Source organism: Cercospora beticola, chromosome 1 (genome assembly GCF_033473495.1).
Source record: "Cercospora beticola chromosome 1, complete sequence".
NCBI classification, from domain to species: Eukaryota; Fungi; Ascomycota; class Dothideomycetes; order Mycosphaerellales; family Mycosphaerellaceae; genus Cercospora; species Cercospora beticola.
Window position 1 is genome coordinate 1,231,315 of NC_088935.1, and position 18,750 is coordinate 1,250,064.

Below are 18,750 nucleotides of genomic sequence, written 5' to 3' on the forward strand. Positions count from 1 at the left end.
GAGCCTACGAAATGTACACCTTCTTCAACTCCTTTTCATCCCACTCATGTTCCATATCGGTAGGGTCCTTGATCCTCCCCGGCTTCGTGCCTAGTTTTTCATTGAGCCTGTACAGCCTCTCCCGCCCGAATACGCGACCATTTGGCAATACCACCGGATCCTCCTCCATGTGACTCTTCGTATGATGTGCATATGGAACACTCCGTGCGAGCTCGTTGAGCTCAGTGCTACAGATGGGGCAAACCGGTGCACCGGTGTTAGCGCTTGTTTGCAGTGCGAATTGTGAGTGACAGCTAGGGGTCTTTAGTGCTGATAGACCGGCGGAGAGTGCGATGTGAATAAGTGGGTGAGTGGGCAAATTGAATAGCTCGTGGTGAGTCCTGACGAAATGCTCAGCGAGATAAGCGTAGCGGTCAGAGTTGTACATGTCCTGCAGAAGTATTAGCAAAGGGACAGAAGGATAGATGGTGAAACGAAACTTACCTGGTAAGGCTCAACAGGAGTGTCTGCGGGATGGGCGAGAAGGCCAGCGGCCTTGAGACCAAAGGCTGGGTCTTGATCGCTAGCCAAGAATTTACGTGCGTGAAAAATGGCATCAACCTGTTTCCCACTCCGTGCAAGCTCAATGCATTGTTGAAGACGCAGCTCGAGCTCGAGTTTGCTGTTAATCTTCTTGAGCGCCTGCTTGTTCTCGCTGCACCACGCCAGACACTCCTGAGTGCGACCTGAACGCAGACTGTGTTCTATGCGTCCGCATTCTTCAAACACTTCTATGTCCACCAGATCATTCACGTCTTTCTCGGCTGCTAGCTCTTTGGCACTTTGGGTGTAGCCTTGCCGCAACAGGTAGTCGACAAGCAGCCGGTCCAGCCGAGTATGTGACCACTTGTCGTACTTGACGTCTGCAAGACTGGGTATCTCGTGAAGCTGCTGGAGGTGCTGAATGCGAGCCCGCTGTTGGCGGTGGATCTGCTGTTCCTCGGCATGGAGGGCCTCCAACTTGCGCTTCAGACTCTGGGCTTTTGCCAGCGTCGCTTCCAGCGAGGCGAGGGTCTGCGTGGGCTTCTGGCCAGCAGCAGCGGAGGCGGCGGTTTGTACATCCTTCTGCAGGTTCTTGCTCGTCAGCTCGATGTTTCGCTGGGCGGCCTTGAGGTTCTTGCGGAGCAGCTCGTGGGGCAGGCGTAGCAGCGGCTGGTCCAGCAGCATCTGCGAGTCCGCGTCGAGCCTCGTCGTCGTCATTTCGGCCATGGCTGCGGCGATGAGGATACCTGGCGATGGATCTCCGTCCGTGTCGTGGGTCGTGGGCCGACTGCTCTGACGCCTGCGTCACTGCCAGTGCGCGGAAGCATGTGAGCTCCAGTCTGTACGCAACGACCAGGCCAGGTACCGTCCAGGATCACCTTCCCTGAATAGGAATAAGCGGGAACGACTGGCCCACCTCTTGCATCACTGGTCGTCAGAAACCGCATTGCGATGCCACATATATTCGACACTTTTCTTCTCCGCTGCGGTACAGTCACCAATTCACACTCAACTACAGCTCACAGATCGCAATTCTGATCGACTTTGCTCAATCAACTCATCCAAAAAGTGAGCGTAGAGAAATATCAATGCAATGATAGCTACCACTAACACTGATTGTTGTAGGAACCTCACACGACCAACACACATCATGTCTGGCACATCAGAGACCGCACACCTGACCAAGGAGGACATCAAGAAGGAGCAGGCTCGCGAGTCTAAAGCTCATGGAGGCAATGTTCCAGCCGATTCTCTTACTGCCGGCCTCCAGGTACGTCGACGATCGATAAATTTGAACATTTTGGAAGAATAGTTTACTGACTGTATCGTAGTCTGTAGTCGACTCCGCAGATAAGAACAAGAGCGAGGTCATTTCTGAACGTCAAGCAAACCTTCCTCTGCCCGATCAGCCCCCTGTCGCCTCCGACTTCAACAGCTCCGACCAGTCAACCGTCAACGTTGGCTCTGGCGGCCTCTCTGGCGGAGGTTTCTCCCAAGGCAACGACGCACTGCGCGAGCCAGCTACTGGTGGTAGCGCTGTTCGGGAAGATGGCGATGTCACTGGCAGGAACACTTTGGGACAAGGTGTCGGACGTCAGGCTGCGGATGGACTTGGAGGACTTCCAGCAGATGCGGTGGCTCAAGGCTCAAAGAACAAGGCTGGTCTTGCCGACACAACCGGGAAGGACTACGGCTACCCACACAAGAGCGACCCAGCAAACACCAACTAAGCGGGTCGCTTTTGTTCGTCTGCTTCAGGTGGTCTTCCATGCTTATGCTACGATGTCATGAGTGTTACGATTGAGAATTAGAGGTTTCTGGTCGGCGTCAGTCGCGCTGGTCAGGACTTTGTTACAATAGCGTTGAGATACTTACTTGCCGCTGAGGCAGAAGAGCCATGTCTCTTGTTGGAGCCTTTCACAAATGTCAGAAAACTGTATCATAACCGATATCAAGGACCAGTTCTTGGAGATCCGAAAATAGTATTGTTCACAGAGATCGTTCTCATCGTTTCCTCGAATTTCTATGCCTGAAGTGGGGTCCTGACCCTGGGTATAACAGTATCAAGCAGCAAAGTGTGGCGTGCGCGCGATCCGAAGGTGGCTTGGTGGATGCGGAATGATCTGTCGTGATGAAACTGGAGGACCCTCCACACCTTATGCGATGCGGTCTCATCTCAGCAGCTTGTAGTTTGCGTCATGGAGGCGTAATGTAGGCAATGCTCTAGAAAAGAGCTCGAACTGTCACAGAAGTTCAGCATCAAGAACAATACCCTTTAGCTACTCACTTGTCAACACACTTCGTCGTAAAACACACCAAGCACATCTCAGTATCATGTCTTCATCTGCAGGTCAGAAGGTCAGTAACGACACTTTCAGATATCCTGCATTGCCCTGTGGCTGACATGTCTCAGGTCACCACCGACCCAGCAACCCAGAACAACCCGAAGAACGAGGCACCAGGCACCGTGACCTCCGACTCTCTCGCTGCCGAGTCAGTCAATGCCGGTGGTAGTTTCGCAGAGAACTCCGACTCAAGAGGTCCAAGTGCGCAACCGAGCTACTCAACCACAACAAACACCACCGACACCTCAAACGCGACGAAACTAGACTCCACCACGTCAGCTTCAGCTCGAGGAGACGACGGCGCTCAACTCGGAGGTACTGGTTCATCCTCCTCAACTACTGCTACTGGCGACGCCAGTGCTCAAGGCCACACTTCTTATGCACAAAGCGTAGCTCAACCCAAGGGCCAGAACCTTCAAGAGGGAGGGTTCGACTCTGGAGCACCGAACGCGTCTTTCACAACCGATATTGGAGGCAAGAACGACCCCGGCCGCGTTGCACTCAATGCAGCACAGGAGAAGAATGTGCCCTCTTCAGGCGGTGCCGGTCCACGAGAGGGACAAGTCTCGAATGATGGCCAGTTCGATAGCCTTGGAGAGACCTCGGCTTAAATCAAAGCTCAAGAGAGATCTTGCATAGCATAGCATCACGCTGTTGGCTCTGAGACCACGATTTCTCGGCTCACTGCTCAAAGACTTGTCGAACGCTCGTCAGGTGGGTAATGTGTACAAATGAGGCCGAGGAAGGCATCGCTCAAGGACAACGAGGAACTTGGATGGGGAAGAAGCAAGTGCATATTCTGGTGAAAGTGGACTACCTGCTAGAACGTCGATTAGCGGAGCGAGAGCTATGAATCGTTACCACTTATACGCGTGATGCGTGACTCCTTGTGCGTCTCCAAAGTTCTCCGCGGTTTTCTCAAGGCTCATTTCACATCGTGTGACTCTTGCGTTGCCATGAGCGGACCGTACGATGGCAAAGCTGTAGAATGATCATGTTATTAATGATGATCAAGCGTGAACGGGACGCGTCTCAATGGATATTGTGGATGTGTTGAAGCTCGAGAGGCAAGCTTCGAATGGGAGCGTCACGTGCCGGCGCGGGGCAGACGTGTTGCACTCAGCGTCTTACTGCCAGCTTTTAACGCAGAATAAGCCGCAATAGATCGTTCTTGATCGCCGTTGGCATGATATTGGCCTTTGCAGATGAAAGTACAGCTTGACGCAGATGGTCTCGTGGATGCGAGCTTGACGAAGGGCTTGTGGAGGCTGGTCGAAGATCCACAGCAGGCAAGTACCAAGACTGCGTCTGTGCGTAGAACGCGTTCTCCAGCGCGTCTCACCTCCGCCCGTCGACAACAATGCCCACGAACACGCCTAACAGACAACAGTGATGGACCACGCGAACAGTGCAGCTGAAGAGACTCACGAGTTCCCTGACCATCACCCAAGCAACTCACAAGATGATCTGTCATCGAGTGTAGATGAGAAAAGACAAGCACGTCAGAAGCGGAAGAGAACCAGGCATGCCTTTTCGTACCGTGATTGTCATGTCCTTTCAACTGACCTACTCCGCATAGCCCTGATGATCAGGCAGTACTTGAAGCTGCGTACAAGAAAGATCCCAAGCCTGACAAGGCTGCACGCCTCCAGCTCGTCGAGCAAGTGGCATTGACCGAGAAAGAGGTCCAGGTCAGCACCATTCAGTACTCGTGCGCGTACAATCACGATCTAATGCAAACTACAGATCTGGTTCCAAAACCGCAGGCAAAGCTGCAGACGAAGGTCTGGCCGACCTCTATTGCCGCACGAAATCGCGCAATATCATATGGCGAGGTCGACAGGTCTTGGCCACGACGACCTGGATGGATCGCTAGTCGCAGACGCAAACATGCCACAATTTGGCGACGATCTCAGAACGGACAGGAGATATGATCAGACTGCCACCATATCGGTAGGCCAATACGATGTACCGGACACAGGCGCGGCCCAGGACTCTACAACACCTCCCAACTCGCCGCCGCTAGCCCAGCTGCTCGCCTCAGGACCACCTCTATCGAGAACAACTTCGACATCATCACCCATATTGACGAGAGTGCCAACGCACATAGGCTACCTGGCTAATCAACGAAGTGCACCCTCGTTACATCGGAGCTTTTCGGAAAATGCCACAACCCATCCTGTAACGAAAGAGACTCCTGCTCCAAAAAGACCTCGCGCTATCCGCCTGTCAATGGACTCAGAAGGGAACGCCATAGTCACCACAAAGGATACTTCCTCGCCTTCACCACCACGTCCGCCGCAATCCATCTTATTGCCCGAGCCAACTAGCATACCCACTCCCGCGCTATCCACCGCCATGAGTGGCACCAAGCGATCCACGAATGGGCGTTCACGGGACTCACGATCCTGGGAGTTCTGGTGCGACAAAGAGGCGCGCTCTGAACTTGAAAATGTGGCCGAGAAGGATTCTCATGGCTCCGCGGCTGGTGCAATAGGTCTGCTCCGGTCAGCGTCAGGGCGAAGTGTACTAAGTCCACTCAATTCGAAGCGTAATGCTCCAGCGGACAGTCACGGACACTCAGCGAAACGATCAAAGCTTGGACATAAGCGTTCTTCGTTACAGCGATCGCATACCTCCGCTGGTCGGCTTCAGGGCAAGACAGGCAGCACACACATGCCATCGAAACTCAAGCATTCGGGCTCAGCAATCACAGTTCGCAGAAGTGGCGCTGATTCTGACAAAGAGAATTGGTCGCCCGGTGTCAACTTAGGATCTGACCCCGCGTCTGACGACTCGAACGAAGCGTACTTGGTGCCTATGGCTGCCCCAAGGCAGAGTGGTATCCGCCAAACCTTGTCGCCCAACAAGAAGCCGCGAACTCTCCGGGCCGGTGTGGACGACCCGGAGGCGGATCCCGAACTGTCCTCATTCATGGCGAGAGGCCGTGAAAGCGGTGGCGCAGCGTCAGCAGATGCGGACCTTGATTGTATACAAGGGCTATTGCGCCTTAGCCAAGGCTCTTGGAAGAGATAAGACGACTACTTCTTGTATTCGCCTTGGAAGTAGCAGGCTTGGATGAGTCTGCAGAAGCCGGTTGGTCCCAACGCTCTGCTGATGCTGCGTTGAATGTGATCGCAGCATCGGACGTGCCTCAGGGCAGGAATAGCAAATCAATATGGCACGCGTACAAGCAAGCTCGCCATAGGCAACGCCAATGCATCTGGTAGAAGCCCGTGAAAGCAATAGATGCAGCTGTAGCTGTGAACAAGCTCGCAGGTCGTAGGGTAACAGCACCTATCGCGAGTCACCGAAGCTGTGACTCGGCCGTAAAAAGTCGCGAGTAGGGATAAAACATCTGAAAAGACGTCGAGAGATGGCTTGCCAAACTTGAGCTTTCATATCAACAAATCTCCGCCATGACACCTACAATGCATGTTTCTCATTATGGTGATTACCATTCAGCATGCCAAAGCTGTCGACACGCCTGTTCTTGCGTCCGTATACTTCCTTCGCCCACTCGCTAATCTGGAAGCACCACCCGCCCGCTACCAAAAGCCCCGACACCACGTTCACGATTCGGATGAAGAGAGCGGGCAAAGAGCTCCAAGTCTCCGCAATGGTAAGCTGTATTGGCTCAATGGTGAACTTGACAAAGACGCCCGGTACCGCGGTCTCTGGCACAGGATGTGATTGGTCCGTGACTGCGTATTGGTTTGTGAATACCGTGTTCCTGGTACTTCTCCTCGAGTGCTGATTGAGGCCATCCTCTCCTGAAGTTGGAGATTCGTGGTATTTGTCAATCTTCCGCAGTGCTTTCGGATCTGTGGTGTATATCGTTGGCACGACCGATAGGTAGTACTGGTATTTGTAGAAGTGCTCCTCGGTGGTGGCGAAGGTGTTGTCGAGTGGGTTCGTCAACGAGGGGTAGTAGGGTCCGAAGGACATTTCGTTGAAGCGATGGCTGAAGTTGAAGGCTGGTGATCAATTAGCAATGGTTCCGACAACATCCACATATTCAAGAACGCGACCACTCACCACTGTGGTCTAAATGCTGACCAAACTCCATGTATCCATGACCTCTAGCCGTGATGTGGAAATCGCCTTGCACCTTGTTGCCATGCATACTGCCAAATATCCGGCAGCTGTCCCCCTCTATCCCTCTGGGAAGTCTAGGTGTCTTTGAGAACTTTTTGCCCCTTCGCACATTCCCAACATAATCGTGAACATCTTCTTCCCGGTATTCAGCAAAGCCTGGATAGCCCGTCAAGTCGAGTCGCTCCTCCTTCGTCGATCCCAGGGCGTGAGCCTTCCGATTGCCTGACCACTGAGCCCACATGGTTGGGTCTTTCTGGAATATCGTTCCTGCAAGAATACGGTCGCCGGATGCATCTTGCACATTGACGTGCAGATCATCACAATGCATCCTCACCACCACGTCCAAGTTGATCTGCAAGTCGTGACCCACGCCCTGCTCCACGGCGAAGAGGTGAGCAGTCTCCCCCTTCCACCACCGAGTGAGTTCACTCCATGCAAGCAAAATCGATGCTGCAATCAGTGTGACTGTCCATATGCCGCCTGTCGATGTTCGCTCCTGATATGAGGGTTTCGTCTTCGGGAAGGCATCGAACGCTTTGACAGCCGCAAGAGCGCCGCTGCTGCCAAAGTTGTCCTCGTCGAGTCCGTGATCCTTGAATCCATCCATGTCGGCGGCTTGACAGCTTTCGTGCTGTCGGTCGAAAAATGTTACCGCGGAGGCATTGGTGCAGCGTTGATGCAGATGGAGCAAGGTGTCAAGTCCCCAGAAATCACAGGAGCTGGGGGGACCCTGACCACTAGCGCGGGACCGGTTCGCGTGGCTTTCAGCCGCGGAGGACAAGTGAATGGACGTTAATGGCGATGATTCGGTGGACTCGTGAGTTTACTATGAGCAGAGCGTCATAGAATGATCGATCATGCACCATCAATTTCACGGCTTCTACATGTATTTAGGGAGTGTCGATGCTGATGCACCGGCAGCTTTCGAAGTGTCGCCGGCCTTTAATTAGATTCCGGCTTAAGTAAAGTTTGCTTACAATATTGAAGCATTGATGAAGGGCGTCAACTTTTCGAACAACAAAGTAAAGACAAACCCGGTTCTTGATTCACAAACAACACCGTCCTCACGCAAAACAACTTCAGACGAGATGGCCACTCCTTCCGGAAACGGGCCTGTTCAGCCCGGCATCTTCGAAGACCTCCAGCGCAAGATCGACGCAGACGCTGCAATCAAAGATGTAAACAATTTTGTGATGAAGCCCACGATGAGCACCTACTGAATCCACGTGAACAGGAACTAAGAGAAATCGTCCAAACACTTGAGAAGCAGGGTGAGATGGATCGATGAAAGGCTCAAGAGGACCTGTGCTGATTGATTCGAAGACCGCAACACGCAATCCATCCTTTCAAGAGCTCATTCCACGACCGCCCAAGACTGTAAGCAAGGATATATATGTTGGTTTGCACATGCCGCTGATATCCTGTAGTGCCCGTTGTGGTGCAAGCAGCACAGTCTAGCATTCAGAATGCAGTCGTCACGATTCAGCAATTAGCACAGGTCGCTTCAAACCACCCATACTATCGTTTCAATTATGCGTGGCAGAAGCAGATTGAGAGCTCGGTCAGTGACTCTGCGAGCCGCTTCACAACTAGCCCTGCTAACAGATCGCAGACATTCAACATATTGCTATGCGGCTTTCTGGGTGGCTTCGGAAAGACGGAGGGCGGCCAGCTTCTGACGATCGATGAAGTCGGCGGCATCATGCAAGTACCAGTGAACGTCAAGGATCGAGACGTCTTCCACTTGACGATCGAAGAGTACCTCTTGGCGCTGATCTCGCTCCTCGAAGAGCTGTCCCGGCTGGCTCGCAATTCAGTCACGCTCGGAGACTACCAGCGTCCGCTGCAGATCAGTCAATTCATCAAAGACGTCCACGCTGGCTTCCAGATCCTCAACCTCAAGAATGACGCTCTACGGAAGCGAAGTGACGGGATCAAGTACAAGGTGAAGGAGGTGGAGGACGTTGTTTACGATCTCAGCCTTCGTGGCTTATTGACCAAGAGTTGAATGCTTGCTGGTTCTGTCCAGTATGCTGCGAAGACCATGCGTATCTGCTCTCCCGAGACCTCTGTCTCTCAGGGGACACGCCCGACATAGACCGGTAGCACTTCCTGGCCTTTGCGGGTAGAGCTGAGCAGCATATGCTTCATCGAATCAATCCCGAATGGCGCCGTGCATTGCAGCGCCTCTGTGGTCGCCATTCGCAGCACATTGAGTACTTGTACAATCGCAGACTCAAATTCTGCTCATCTTCCCAGGCCCATGCTTCCCTGTTGCTGCATCTGCGCATTCTGCTCTTGAAAGCGCTCGCCCAACCGCTCGGAGCTCTTCAGGAACTTGTCGACACATCGCATCACGCATCCCTCCTCCTTACTCGACAGGCTCTTGGATGTGAAATCGCTGACGCAGTCGTTGAAGCATCGCTGGACGAGGTTCGAGTACATCTGTTGATATCAGTCGCGTATTCCGAAAGGTGCATTGAATTGCAATGACGCACGTTCATAAAGTCCTTCATCTGCTTGCGTTCGATGCGAGTCTGCAGCTCGCGCTGCTCTGCCGCATTGAGACTTGGCCGTCGTTAGCGAGGGTCTCCAAAGAGAGCGCGCTGATGCGCATACCTATCCATTGTGTGTGGTGCCCCGTCTGCTACTGTGTACGATGAAACGGCGATGCGAGGGTGCGTGGCTTGGGGGTGGAATCGAAGGCGGCTCGTTGCTGTGCATGCAGCGCAGACAGCATCAAGTTTCCCAGAGGAGGGTCTGCTAAACGAGCCTAGCGCGCCGAGCGACCGAGTGAGTTGCGACACAGACCTGCCTGCACGGCTCGAGCCTGGCAGCAGACACAACAGACGCCCGCCCACTCTGCCACACGCTGCTGCGCAGTCTGCTGCCGGCCACCTGCTGCCCGCTCGACTGCGCATCACCGCTATCTGCAGCCCACATCATTACCGCCCGCATTGCGGACGCCGCGACACCGCGCACAAACACCCGCCGCGCCAACGACAGCGACGAAACGAGATTACCCGCCCCCGTTGTCCCCATCCTCCCCCAATCCCCCAGCCTGGCCGGCCACTACGCGCAGCTGCCACCGCCCATCTCCTCGCCCGCACGCTCTCTGTGCACGCCGCTGGCATCGCGCATGCAGTAGGCCGGCGACGCGACACCGCCCTGATCATCGCCAGGCATGACCACGAGTGGTCCGTCGACGGCTCTCGCTGGCGCAGGCGGTACCAGAGCGGCGCCGCGATCTGTGCAGGCCGAGTCGATCAAGGAGAAGAAGGACTTGGCCAGCTGGTGGAAGAACTTCAAGCGCAGCGACAAGAAGCCGCAGGATCAAGGTACGCAGCACCCAGAAGCCATGCGTCATGGCCTTTGTCCTGCCTGACAACCCATGCGACAACCCCGGCGAGATCTCACACCCACTTGCTTTGCCTCGTGGGCTTCATGTCTCCCGGGAGCACCTTTACCATGAGTGCTGCCCACACCTCTTCACGTCTGATCGCACGCGTGTCCTCGCCTCTGACCAGGCCGTCTAGCAGCTCCGCAAGGTATCTTCGGCGTCCCTCTACAGCAGAGCATTCGCTACGCGAATGTCGCAATTAGCCTATTCAACGATGAGGGCCAGAGCTACATATATGGCTATGTGCCCATTGTAGTAGCCAAGTGTGGCGTGTTCCTCAAGGAGAAAGGTACCTCTGCCTCATGCTCTCTCTGCCGCTTATACTAACACCGTACCCAGCCACCGATGTTGAAGGCATTTTCCGCTTGGCGGGCAGCGAGAAGCGTATCAAAGAGCTCAAGGTAGCTTTTGACAGTCCTGATAGATATGGTAAAGGGCTGGACTGGACCGGCTACACCGTGCACGATGCCGCCAACATTCTACGCCGCTACTTCAACCAATTGCCAGAGCCCATTATTCCCCTCGAATTCTATCAACGATTTCGCGATCCTCTGAGAAACCACCAGGCGCAGGCCGTGGGCGCTCTGGAGTCGCAAAGTCCGAGCCATGGCGAGTTCGACCACGAAGCGGCAATCCGAGCGTACCAGGCTCTCATCACGGAGCTACCGCCATTGAATCGCCAACTATTGCTCTACATTCTTGATCTCCTGGCAGTGTTCGCTAGCAAGTCCGACTTGAACAAGATGACCACCCCCAATCTTGCAGCAATCTTTCAGCCAGGAATCCTCAACCATCCGCAGCATGACATGGCACCGCAGGAGTACCGCCTCAGCCAAGACGTTCTAATATTCCTGATAGAGAATCAAGACAGCTTCCTTATCGGTATGCAGGGGACTGCTGCTGATCCTGAGACTGTGCGGGAAGTGCAGAGCGGTGCACATACCAAACCCGCAGGTTCACCCACGACCCCAACGCGCGCGAAAACCACTGTTGGACGATCGAGCTCCAGCTCCAGCGTGGCCGCCGAGAGCGTTCGAAAATGGGGCAGCATCCGACGAAACGTGTCTGTCTCCAGCAAACATAGCAAAAGATCTGAAAACGGACCGAGTGCGAACTCGCCTGCGCCCGGGACACCCACCACTGGTGTGAATCGGAGTAATACCGTGCCATCACGAAGGGGTGTGGGTGGCGCACAATCCCCTCGTTTCCCACGCGAAAGGGAATCTTCGGATCCGTCTACGCCACGAGCTCCTGATAGTGCTTCAGGCCAAACTCCGCAGTTGCACAGCACTACTGAGCAACAACCGTACTCGGAGACCCATAGCTCTGTTCAGAACACTCCAGTCGCTGCGACGGCGCCAGTATTTCCGGCCCCGCCTGAGGTGACTTCTGCGTCGTCCAGCGAAGCCACGACTCCAATGGCAAACATTGCTGGCGATAGCACCGCTGACTATCATACACCCCGTAAAGATACTGCACCTTTACTGGCGCCTGTCAGCGGCGGTATCCTGGCTGGTACTGCGGAACGATCAGCTTCCAATACTCCTACGACAACGTCAGTCTCGAGCCGCAAATTTCTCGATATTCTCAAGCAGTCTCCAGGGAGCGATGGAGAGGGCCGCAAGCCCAACAAACTTCAGAAAAAGCGTATCTCTGGCTCTGCTCTTTCAAGCGCACACTCTTCAAGCCATTCGTTGCATGAAGACTCGAGAGATGCGACACAGAAGTCCTCGGTGCAGCCAGCAGTTGTTCAGCATGCTGGGGCTCCCTTGGAAAGGCTTGAAGAAAAGCCCACAGAATCATATACGCAGTCACCACCAGAAGCGAATACCGCACAAGGGACTCCTCAGCGCAATGTCCCAGACACTGTGCTGAAGCCACCTCTCTCGCCATCGAATTCCTTCCATTCCCATACTGACCAATCGGATGCTGATCTGGTGGGTGATGATATGCCATCCACCGAAGAACCGGAGAAGAAGAAAAGGAGCCGCTGGAGATTTTCACGCACCCAAAACAAATTGGAGCAACCATCAACACCTGGCAGCATCAATGCGTTGGGTGCAATGTCAGGGAGAGAAAATGCCATGTCTCGATCAACTATAGGCAGTGGTGGATCACAGCCGCGTAAAAGCTTCCAGGAGCCCCCGCCCATGTCCGCTGTTGCTACCGACCCTATCTCCGAGGATCCTGAGTCCTTCGCCACCCCGACCACACAGACTACTACTGCTTCTGATACGCTCTTTTCCGACTCGGAACGCGAGCGAAAGGGACCGATGTCCTGGCTGCGCAACAAGATACAGGAGCGCAAAGACAAGGACGTCGAGAAGCGCGCAAGGACTCCAGAGCGAGGTCACGAGCGAAACAAAAGCAGGCAGGATCTTGGCACTCCAAGTGAAGATCGAATTTCCGGACGCGGCCGATCATTTGAACAAGGTCGCAGTGCTTCAGGGGCTACAACAACACAATCGACAGGTGCAATAGGCACGCAACAGCAGACGACAGATCCTGTCGACATCACGCAACCTGCGAGTGCAAATGGTAACGGTTCGCGAGATACTGCCAGACCACAAGATACTGCGGTAGGCACAGACGGACAACGAGCCGGCCAGTAGCGATTCACAGCGCCTCTGATTTTGACTGACGTTTGACGACAGCGGAAAGATGTGATTGTATTTGCGTTGAAACGATGATGCTATTCAGCAGATGGAGGAGTCTGGGACACTTATATCTACGGAAGCTGGACGCTGTTTCCGCCGAACCAGTTCTCATTGATAAACTATGTCTATAATGATGAAGAGAATGACGTACGATAGCACCACTTCCAGCACTTATTCCTGGTTGCGATCGATTCCATTACTGCGCCCACGAGCCCAACGTTGAGAATACGGATTTTGTTCTTTTTGTTTTAATGGCATAGTCGATGATGATTGGCTGGAGTTGTTGCCGTGCCGTGAACAGGTTGCAGGCACCTTGGGTGATAAAAATAGACGGTGACAATGCAACTGCAACTGTAGCTCTGCACACTGTTGCAGAACTACGAAAGGTACCAAAGTTGCTGCTGTACGACGTATTCTCACGACCAGAGCTCTTCCTCCCAGTAACAGCAATGCACTTGCTACAATGTGAAGGACGAGTTCTGTCTCTGTGATCTGAGTCGTCAGCTCACAGCCCGTGAACCCGTATTGAGGCTCTTCGACTGAGACAAGACCGCCATGCCGGGCGGCACACCACAGCTTCCCGTTGCAGCCGATCTGCTGTGGGTCATTCTGGGCCCAGCAGACAGGGAACCAGGTTTCAGAAAAAAGGCAGTGAGCTCGAGCTCGAGCACATGAAAAGCATCTGTCAACCTCGATGCGTACCTTTGACGTGTCGTCCGCCGATTACAGGCATATGAATGAATGGATGCTGCGAAGCGTAGCTCCGTTGCGGCACGGCTTCGTGACTTGAAACATGACTGGGTGTTCGGCGTCCGGTATCACGACACGTCGTCAGCGAAGCAGGATTTCGAAGCCACGCTCATCAGCAGTTTGGCCACGGAGCTGTCGCAAGCATGGCTGTCGATCTTCTCTTTTTGCTCGCGGCTGAGAAAGGCTTGTGAGGATGCTGAGCATGGCATGCTCGTATCGAATGCACCGTATCGATGACTGACTGGGGTGCGCAAGTGTGCAAGTGCTCTCCACTTGTCTTGCCGTGCGTGCCTCGCCGCATCCACGCCGGTCGGCGTGGTGGATGGCAAAGTCGACAGGGAGATAAAGTGGCTCCCGACTTCATTGCTCTACACGTACTCACACCACTGCTGTACAGCTCGCCCTTGTACAGACTGCATCAGGCTCAACAGGACTGCGGGAAAGTGTTCGCATCTATTCTAGATCTTGGTCGGGAAACTCTCGTCAGCCCACCAGAATTGGAGCTCCGACACGGCAAGTTGGCAGCCGAGGCGGCGGCGTCGTCGTCGTACTTCTTCAGCCTTCAGGCCAGCCACCCGGGTGCTGGTACGTTCAGAACGAGCCATCTTATCGCGACGGACCTCCGTTGCTTCTCAGACATGGCTTGCTGACAGTGCACACAGTCGCTTTATTAATTATCTGAGCTGGGCTCAAATACATTCGTTTCGCAGCGCATTCCGGCTTCCAGCCAGCCAAGATGCCGCTGTTCGTTCGCTCCATCGGTTTTTTGGCCCTGCCATTGGCCTCGATCGCGCACGCTCGCAGCTTGCCTGAAGTCAACGATGCCAGCTGGGAGCAGAATCTCGAGTCCGTGTCCAGGTCGTCCCTTAAGGCTGCGATCGAGAGCAATTTGCAGCCCAAATACCAAGAGGGTGTCTTCGAAGACGAACACGAGGCGATTGCTGCAGTACACAGCGAGGATGCCAATTTGGCATCTCAGCTAGTCGACCTCGCGAAACAAGATGCCGCCATCAAAGACTACTTGCGCAAGCGTCAAGACAATGCCACGGTATCTACAGACTCCGCGACGACTAGCTCCGTCATTGTCACTGACCTTGAGACGACCACGGAAGTCGAAACGGAGACGGTACAAGCTACTACCACAGCTCCCACCTCGCAAGGTCAGTCGTCTTCTCTCTCATCGGTAGAGTCTTCGGAAGCGGAGCCTTCTACCGTTGTCGTTGTCGATACGAGTGCTGTTACTCGGACGTTGTCGTCGACGGTGAGCTCGGTGCAGGCCACGAGCAGCAACAATGAAGGTCAGACGACTCCCGCCTCGACCTTACCTTCTGTGCAAACCGAGACACTTCCGACTTCTTCTTCTCCTCCAGAGCAGGGCTCATCCTTGATTGTAGTTCCAGACACCAGCGCACCCGCCACAACACAGACCGGAGTTTTGGTCCCCATCACGACCACCGCGACTGCTGATCAAAGCACTGTCGTTGTGACTACCACCGCGTTCGAGACTACCGCTCAAACGACGATTGCAGTGGAACAGACGACAACGAACGACGAAGGTCAGACAGTTGTCACCACTACTGAGCAACCCGCCACGATTGTGACGCAGACCGATGCTGAAGGTTCGACGATCGTTACGACTTCACCAGTTCCGGAAGTAACAGTTGCCCCAGGAGGAAGCATAGTGACATCTGCTCCTGATTCCGTCACGACTACTGATAGTCAAGGCGATTCTGTGGTGCTGACTAGGTAAGTTATCGAGCCAATCTCCAATCGGGGTCGTACTAATCACGACAACAGACCAACTTCCGGCGGCGTTTACACAGCAACTGACTCCGGCGGCGATGTCGCCATTGTCACATACCAACCTGGAGGAGGCACCGTCAGCCAGGTCCGAGTGCGTACGACGACTCTACCCAATGGCCAGCGATCGACCATTACGTCCTTCGCAGAAGTCGGAGCCGAGACTGGCACTCCTGAAGCCAATGGTGGTGGCAGTTCTGAGGAACAGCCGGGACTGCAATCTGGTGCAGTCTCGGTATCTGGCTATTTCGGCGCCGGCCTCACACTCTTTGCCGGAGCGTTGATAGGAGCTGCTATGTTGTGGTGAATCTAGTCTTGCTTTGGCGGGGTTTGATCTGAACAGATGTACATGAATGACGAAACAAAAATGTTTGTACGGTATAGGTGGGAGGATAGTGCATAGCGGCAATGTTTAAAGGAATTGAAGTGCATATAGATCACACAGCGGAGGGCGGACGCTTCACGAAACATAATGAAAGCGTTTGCGGAGTTTCTCCAGTAACAATTCCTTAAGTGCACAGTTCTGATCTCGCAAGATAAGAATATCTTTGACCAAGAACGTTGTGGTATTGAATGTCCACATACGTTTCTTTCTGTTTGATTGAAGCCTTTTGATATATTGTCGATCATGACATTTTCGTCTTGAAACCCTTGAGCAGATACCCTCCTGCCAATTTCCCTACCACTGCACCCGCATACATCCCACAGATGATAGTCACAGGCCACTTCTGCCATTCGCGATCCCAGTCCAAGGGGATAGGAATCGCGCCCAACCAAGCTCCTGCGCAAGCTCCTAATGACATGCCATAAACCTCATCGAAGGGTTGTTGGAGGCTCGCGAGTCGAAGCCATGCGGTGGTATCGAGGCCGTGGACGTAGTAGAGTTGGGGTGTTGTGAGGAGGGCCAGGTGGAGGGAGAGGAGGCCTGTGTGGGGGAGGTGGGAGACGAGTGGTGCGCCGAAGAGGATGAGGATGATGTAGAGGAGGGGCGCGGTGAGGAAGAAGGTGAGGACGAGGGAGAGGACGGCGGGCTGTTGGCTGTTAGCAGGGTGTTCTGGGACTTGCCAGTCGGATAAGGCATACCACGAGCTTGGCCCAGACGTCTTGAGCGGGTTTCGCAGGTTTGGTCTTTCGGCCTGGCTTCGCTTTCGCAGTTGTGGTCTGTCCGGTATGTGGGAGACAGACGACGCAGTAGATTGCTTGCAGGACGAGAGTGGTGGGTGCCAGGCCGAGCAGGGTGTTGACGGGATCTGACACCAGACTTCCAAAGGCGATTGGGATGATGGACAGCAGCAGGATCGGATGCAGATTCGCGTAGAGCTGCGAGGCCGAGTTCTGCAGAATGTCGACGGCCTTCCCGGGTGGCAGCACCGGGGGCGGCTTTGCAGTAGAAGTGGGCGCGCTCATCGTGTCATGAATCCGTGGGCATGGTTGGTTTCACTGCGATACCACTGTGCAAGACGCCCACGAGCAAGACGGAACGCGGAAAAGGCGTCGGCGGGAGTGGAGTTCGGCGCCCCTGCGCAAGCACGCGTTGCATTGCGTATGTAGGGCTGAGCGCCAACTCTCCTTTTCTGGAACGTGAAGCTCACCCACTTCGCTACGACTCCCGACGTGCATGTGCACTCCATTTCCTTCTCCCACCTGTCTTTCTACTTCTCCCTCTCCTTACCTCCCTGCACTTTGATGCGCGGTGAGCTGGTGCGCGCGTCCTGGCGAGGCAGCACAGCTCCCGACTGAAGCAGACGAGAGCTCGCATGGCAGCTGCACCAACATGTCTTCCCCACTTCGAACCTGCAGAGGCACGCTCCTGGCCACGACGATAGCGGCTGCCATTATTTTCTTCTTCTTCCGGCAGTCGCGCTCCTACAGTTCAGCTCAGATTCCGCCCATATCCTACTCCGACACAACTTCAACCAGCGGGTGGAAATTCATCGCCGATCGCGATCGCAACGACCACTCCCTTACACTCGCTCAGTGCGACCAGGCCTTTCCCGACTTATACAAGGAGATTGACCGATCGCGTGCCTATTGGCAGGACCGCCTGGGTCCAGATGGGAAGTTGACAGAGGAGAATTATGGCTTGAAGTGGAGTGGTGATGGAGGCCTGCGGGCCATGATCTACGAGGGCCAACTGTACATCATCGAGTCGCGAGGCCTGAACCACTTCTTGCACTGGAAGGAGAGATCACATGCTACATTACACAACATACACCGAGCCATTGTTAGCTCGCGGGAGAACATTCCCAACATCGAATTCAGCATCAAGATTAACGACATTATTGACTTGACTGAGGACTTTCCCAACACGACAGTGTGGAATTTCAATCGAAATATCCATGACAAGGCGATGGAGCAAGTCTGGCTCATCCCCGACTTCAACTTCTGGGCGTATCCACGTGTAGCTGGTGCATACGGAGATTTCCAACGCCAGGCAATCGACTTCTACAACGACTACAGCAAAAAGATTCCGAAATTGGTCTGGAGAGGCACGACGGATTTCAATCCGCAGATCAGAGTGGCTTTGATTGAGCAGAGCAAGGACAAGAGTTGGTCTGATGTACACAGAGTGGCCGAAGATGTAAACGACGAGGAGGCAGAGAAGTGGAGGATAGCCATGCCCGACCACTGCAAATATAAATTCGCCGTGCACACGGAAGGCACAACGTGGTCCGGCCGACTGAAGTACCTGCTGAGCTGCCACTCGACCATCATTATCCACCCTCTGACCTATACAACACATCTGTACCATCTGCTCGAGGCAGACGGACCCAATCAGAACTACGTGCGATGTGAAAGTGATTGGAAGGATCTGCCTCAGGCCATGGACTCTCTGCTGGCAGACAACAAAAAGGCAAAGCGGATCGCAGACAATGCAGCTGCGAAGTTCCGCGATCGATACTTCACGCCAGCAGCACAAACCTGCTACTTCAGGCATTTGTTCAAGGTCTGGTCAGAAATGACCCATGAGCCAAAGCCTTATATGGTGAAGCACCTTCCCGACGGCACGACTGAGAAGGTCTGGCGTGGCATGACCTACGAAGAATATTTGTAAGTTCAACGAATGAGATAGAGTTCGATTCAGGAATATGCTGACCAACCTCTCCAGATTCCACGACAAAGGATACCAAGAACGAGAATTCGACTGAGATTTGAATACGATCGTGCCATAGCTATA

At 54.1% G+C, this 18,750-nt stretch overlaps 11 protein-coding genes across 11 annotated transcripts; 7 read left to right on the forward strand and 4 right to left on the reverse strand.

Annotated features, from left to right (window-relative positions):
• Window positions 1-4: 4 nt before the first annotated feature.
• On the reverse strand, window positions 5-1,248 carry RHO25_000494 (uncharacterized protein; the record flags this gene model as incomplete). The annotated part of the gene is made up of 2 exons (XM_023593109.2): window positions 5-430; window positions 484-1,248. The coding sequence occupies 2 exons, from the start codon at window positions 1,246-1,248 to the stop codon at window positions 5-7; spliced, it is 1,191 nt and encodes a 396-aa protein (XP_023459425.1).
• A 424-nt stretch (window positions 1,249-1,672) lies between these two features.
• Window positions 1,673-2,252, forward strand: RHO25_000495 (uncharacterized protein; the record flags this gene model as incomplete). Its single annotated transcript, XM_023593110.2, has 2 exons — window positions 1,673-1,792; window positions 1,854-2,252. The coding sequence occupies 2 exons, from the start codon at window positions 1,673-1,675 to the stop codon at window positions 2,250-2,252; spliced, it is 519 nt and encodes a 172-aa protein (XP_023459426.2).
• Window positions 2,253-2,856: 604 nt separating this feature from the next.
• On the forward strand, window positions 2,857-3,478 carry RHO25_000496 (uncharacterized protein; the record flags this gene model as incomplete). Its single annotated transcript, XM_023593111.2, has 2 exons — window positions 2,857-2,880; window positions 2,936-3,478. 2 exons carry the CDS (start codon window positions 2,857-2,859, stop codon window positions 3,476-3,478), a joined length of 567 nt encoding a protein of 188 aa, XP_023459427.1.
• A 781-nt stretch (window positions 3,479-4,259) lies between these two features.
• RHO25_000497 (uncharacterized protein) lies at window positions 4,260-5,903 on the forward strand (the record flags this gene model as incomplete). Its single annotated transcript, XM_023593112.2, has 3 exons — window positions 4,260-4,390; window positions 4,447-4,558; window positions 4,614-5,903. 3 exons carry the CDS (start codon window positions 4,260-4,262, stop codon window positions 5,901-5,903), a joined length of 1,533 nt encoding a protein of 510 aa, XP_023459428.1.
• Window positions 5,904-6,293: 390 nt separating this feature from the next.
• Window positions 6,294-7,572, reverse strand: RHO25_000498 (uncharacterized protein; the record flags this gene model as incomplete). Its single annotated transcript, XM_023593113.2, has 2 exons — window positions 6,294-6,844; window positions 6,906-7,572. The coding sequence occupies 2 exons, from the start codon at window positions 7,570-7,572 to the stop codon at window positions 6,294-6,296; spliced, it is 1,218 nt and encodes a 405-aa protein (XP_023459423.1).
• Window positions 7,573-8,053: 481 nt separating this feature from the next.
• Window positions 8,054-8,973, forward strand: RHO25_000499 (uncharacterized protein; the record flags this gene model as incomplete). The annotated part of the gene is made up of 5 exons (XM_023593114.2): window positions 8,054-8,143; window positions 8,200-8,236; window positions 8,289-8,342; window positions 8,393-8,526; window positions 8,578-8,973. The coding sequence occupies 5 exons, from the start codon at window positions 8,054-8,056 to the stop codon at window positions 8,971-8,973; spliced, it is 711 nt and encodes a 236-aa protein (XP_023459424.1).
• Window positions 8,974-9,212: 239 nt separating this feature from the next.
• Window positions 9,213-9,592, reverse strand: TIM9 (protein transporter tim9; the record flags this gene model as incomplete). Its single annotated transcript, XM_023593115.2, has 3 exons — window positions 9,213-9,410; window positions 9,464-9,533; window positions 9,585-9,592. 3 exons carry the CDS (start codon window positions 9,590-9,592, stop codon window positions 9,213-9,215), a joined length of 276 nt encoding a protein of 91 aa, XP_023460099.1.
• A 557-nt stretch (window positions 9,593-10,149) lies between these two features.
• On the forward strand, window positions 10,150-12,977 carry RHO25_000501 (uncharacterized protein; the record flags this gene model as incomplete). Its single annotated transcript, XM_065602020.1, has 3 exons — window positions 10,150-10,303; window positions 10,502-10,654; window positions 10,705-12,977. The coding sequence occupies 3 exons, from the start codon at window positions 10,150-10,152 to the stop codon at window positions 12,975-12,977; spliced, it is 2,580 nt and encodes an 859-aa protein (XP_065458092.1).
• A 1,531-nt stretch (window positions 12,978-14,508) lies between these two features.
• On the forward strand, window positions 14,509-15,879 carry RHO25_000502 (uncharacterized protein; the record flags this gene model as incomplete). The annotated part of the gene is made up of 3 exons (XM_023593117.2): window positions 14,509-14,932; window positions 15,167-15,518; window positions 15,570-15,879. 3 exons carry the CDS (start codon window positions 14,509-14,511, stop codon window positions 15,877-15,879), a joined length of 1,086 nt encoding a protein of 361 aa, XP_023460102.1.
• A 319-nt stretch (window positions 15,880-16,198) lies between these two features.
• RHO25_000503 (uncharacterized protein) lies at window positions 16,199-16,979 on the reverse strand (the record flags this gene model as incomplete). The annotated part of the gene is made up of 2 exons (XM_023593119.2): window positions 16,199-16,603; window positions 16,656-16,979. The coding sequence occupies 2 exons, from the start codon at window positions 16,977-16,979 to the stop codon at window positions 16,199-16,201; spliced, it is 729 nt and encodes a 242-aa protein (XP_023460100.1).
• A 367-nt stretch (window positions 16,980-17,346) lies between these two features.
• On the forward strand, window positions 17,347-18,721 carry RHO25_000504 (uncharacterized protein; the record flags this gene model as incomplete). Its single annotated transcript, XM_023593120.2, has 2 exons — window positions 17,347-18,623; window positions 18,682-18,721. The coding sequence occupies 2 exons, from the start codon at window positions 17,347-17,349 to the stop codon at window positions 18,719-18,721; spliced, it is 1,317 nt and encodes a 438-aa protein (XP_023460095.1).
• Between the last annotated feature and the right edge of the window lie 29 nt (window positions 18,722-18,750).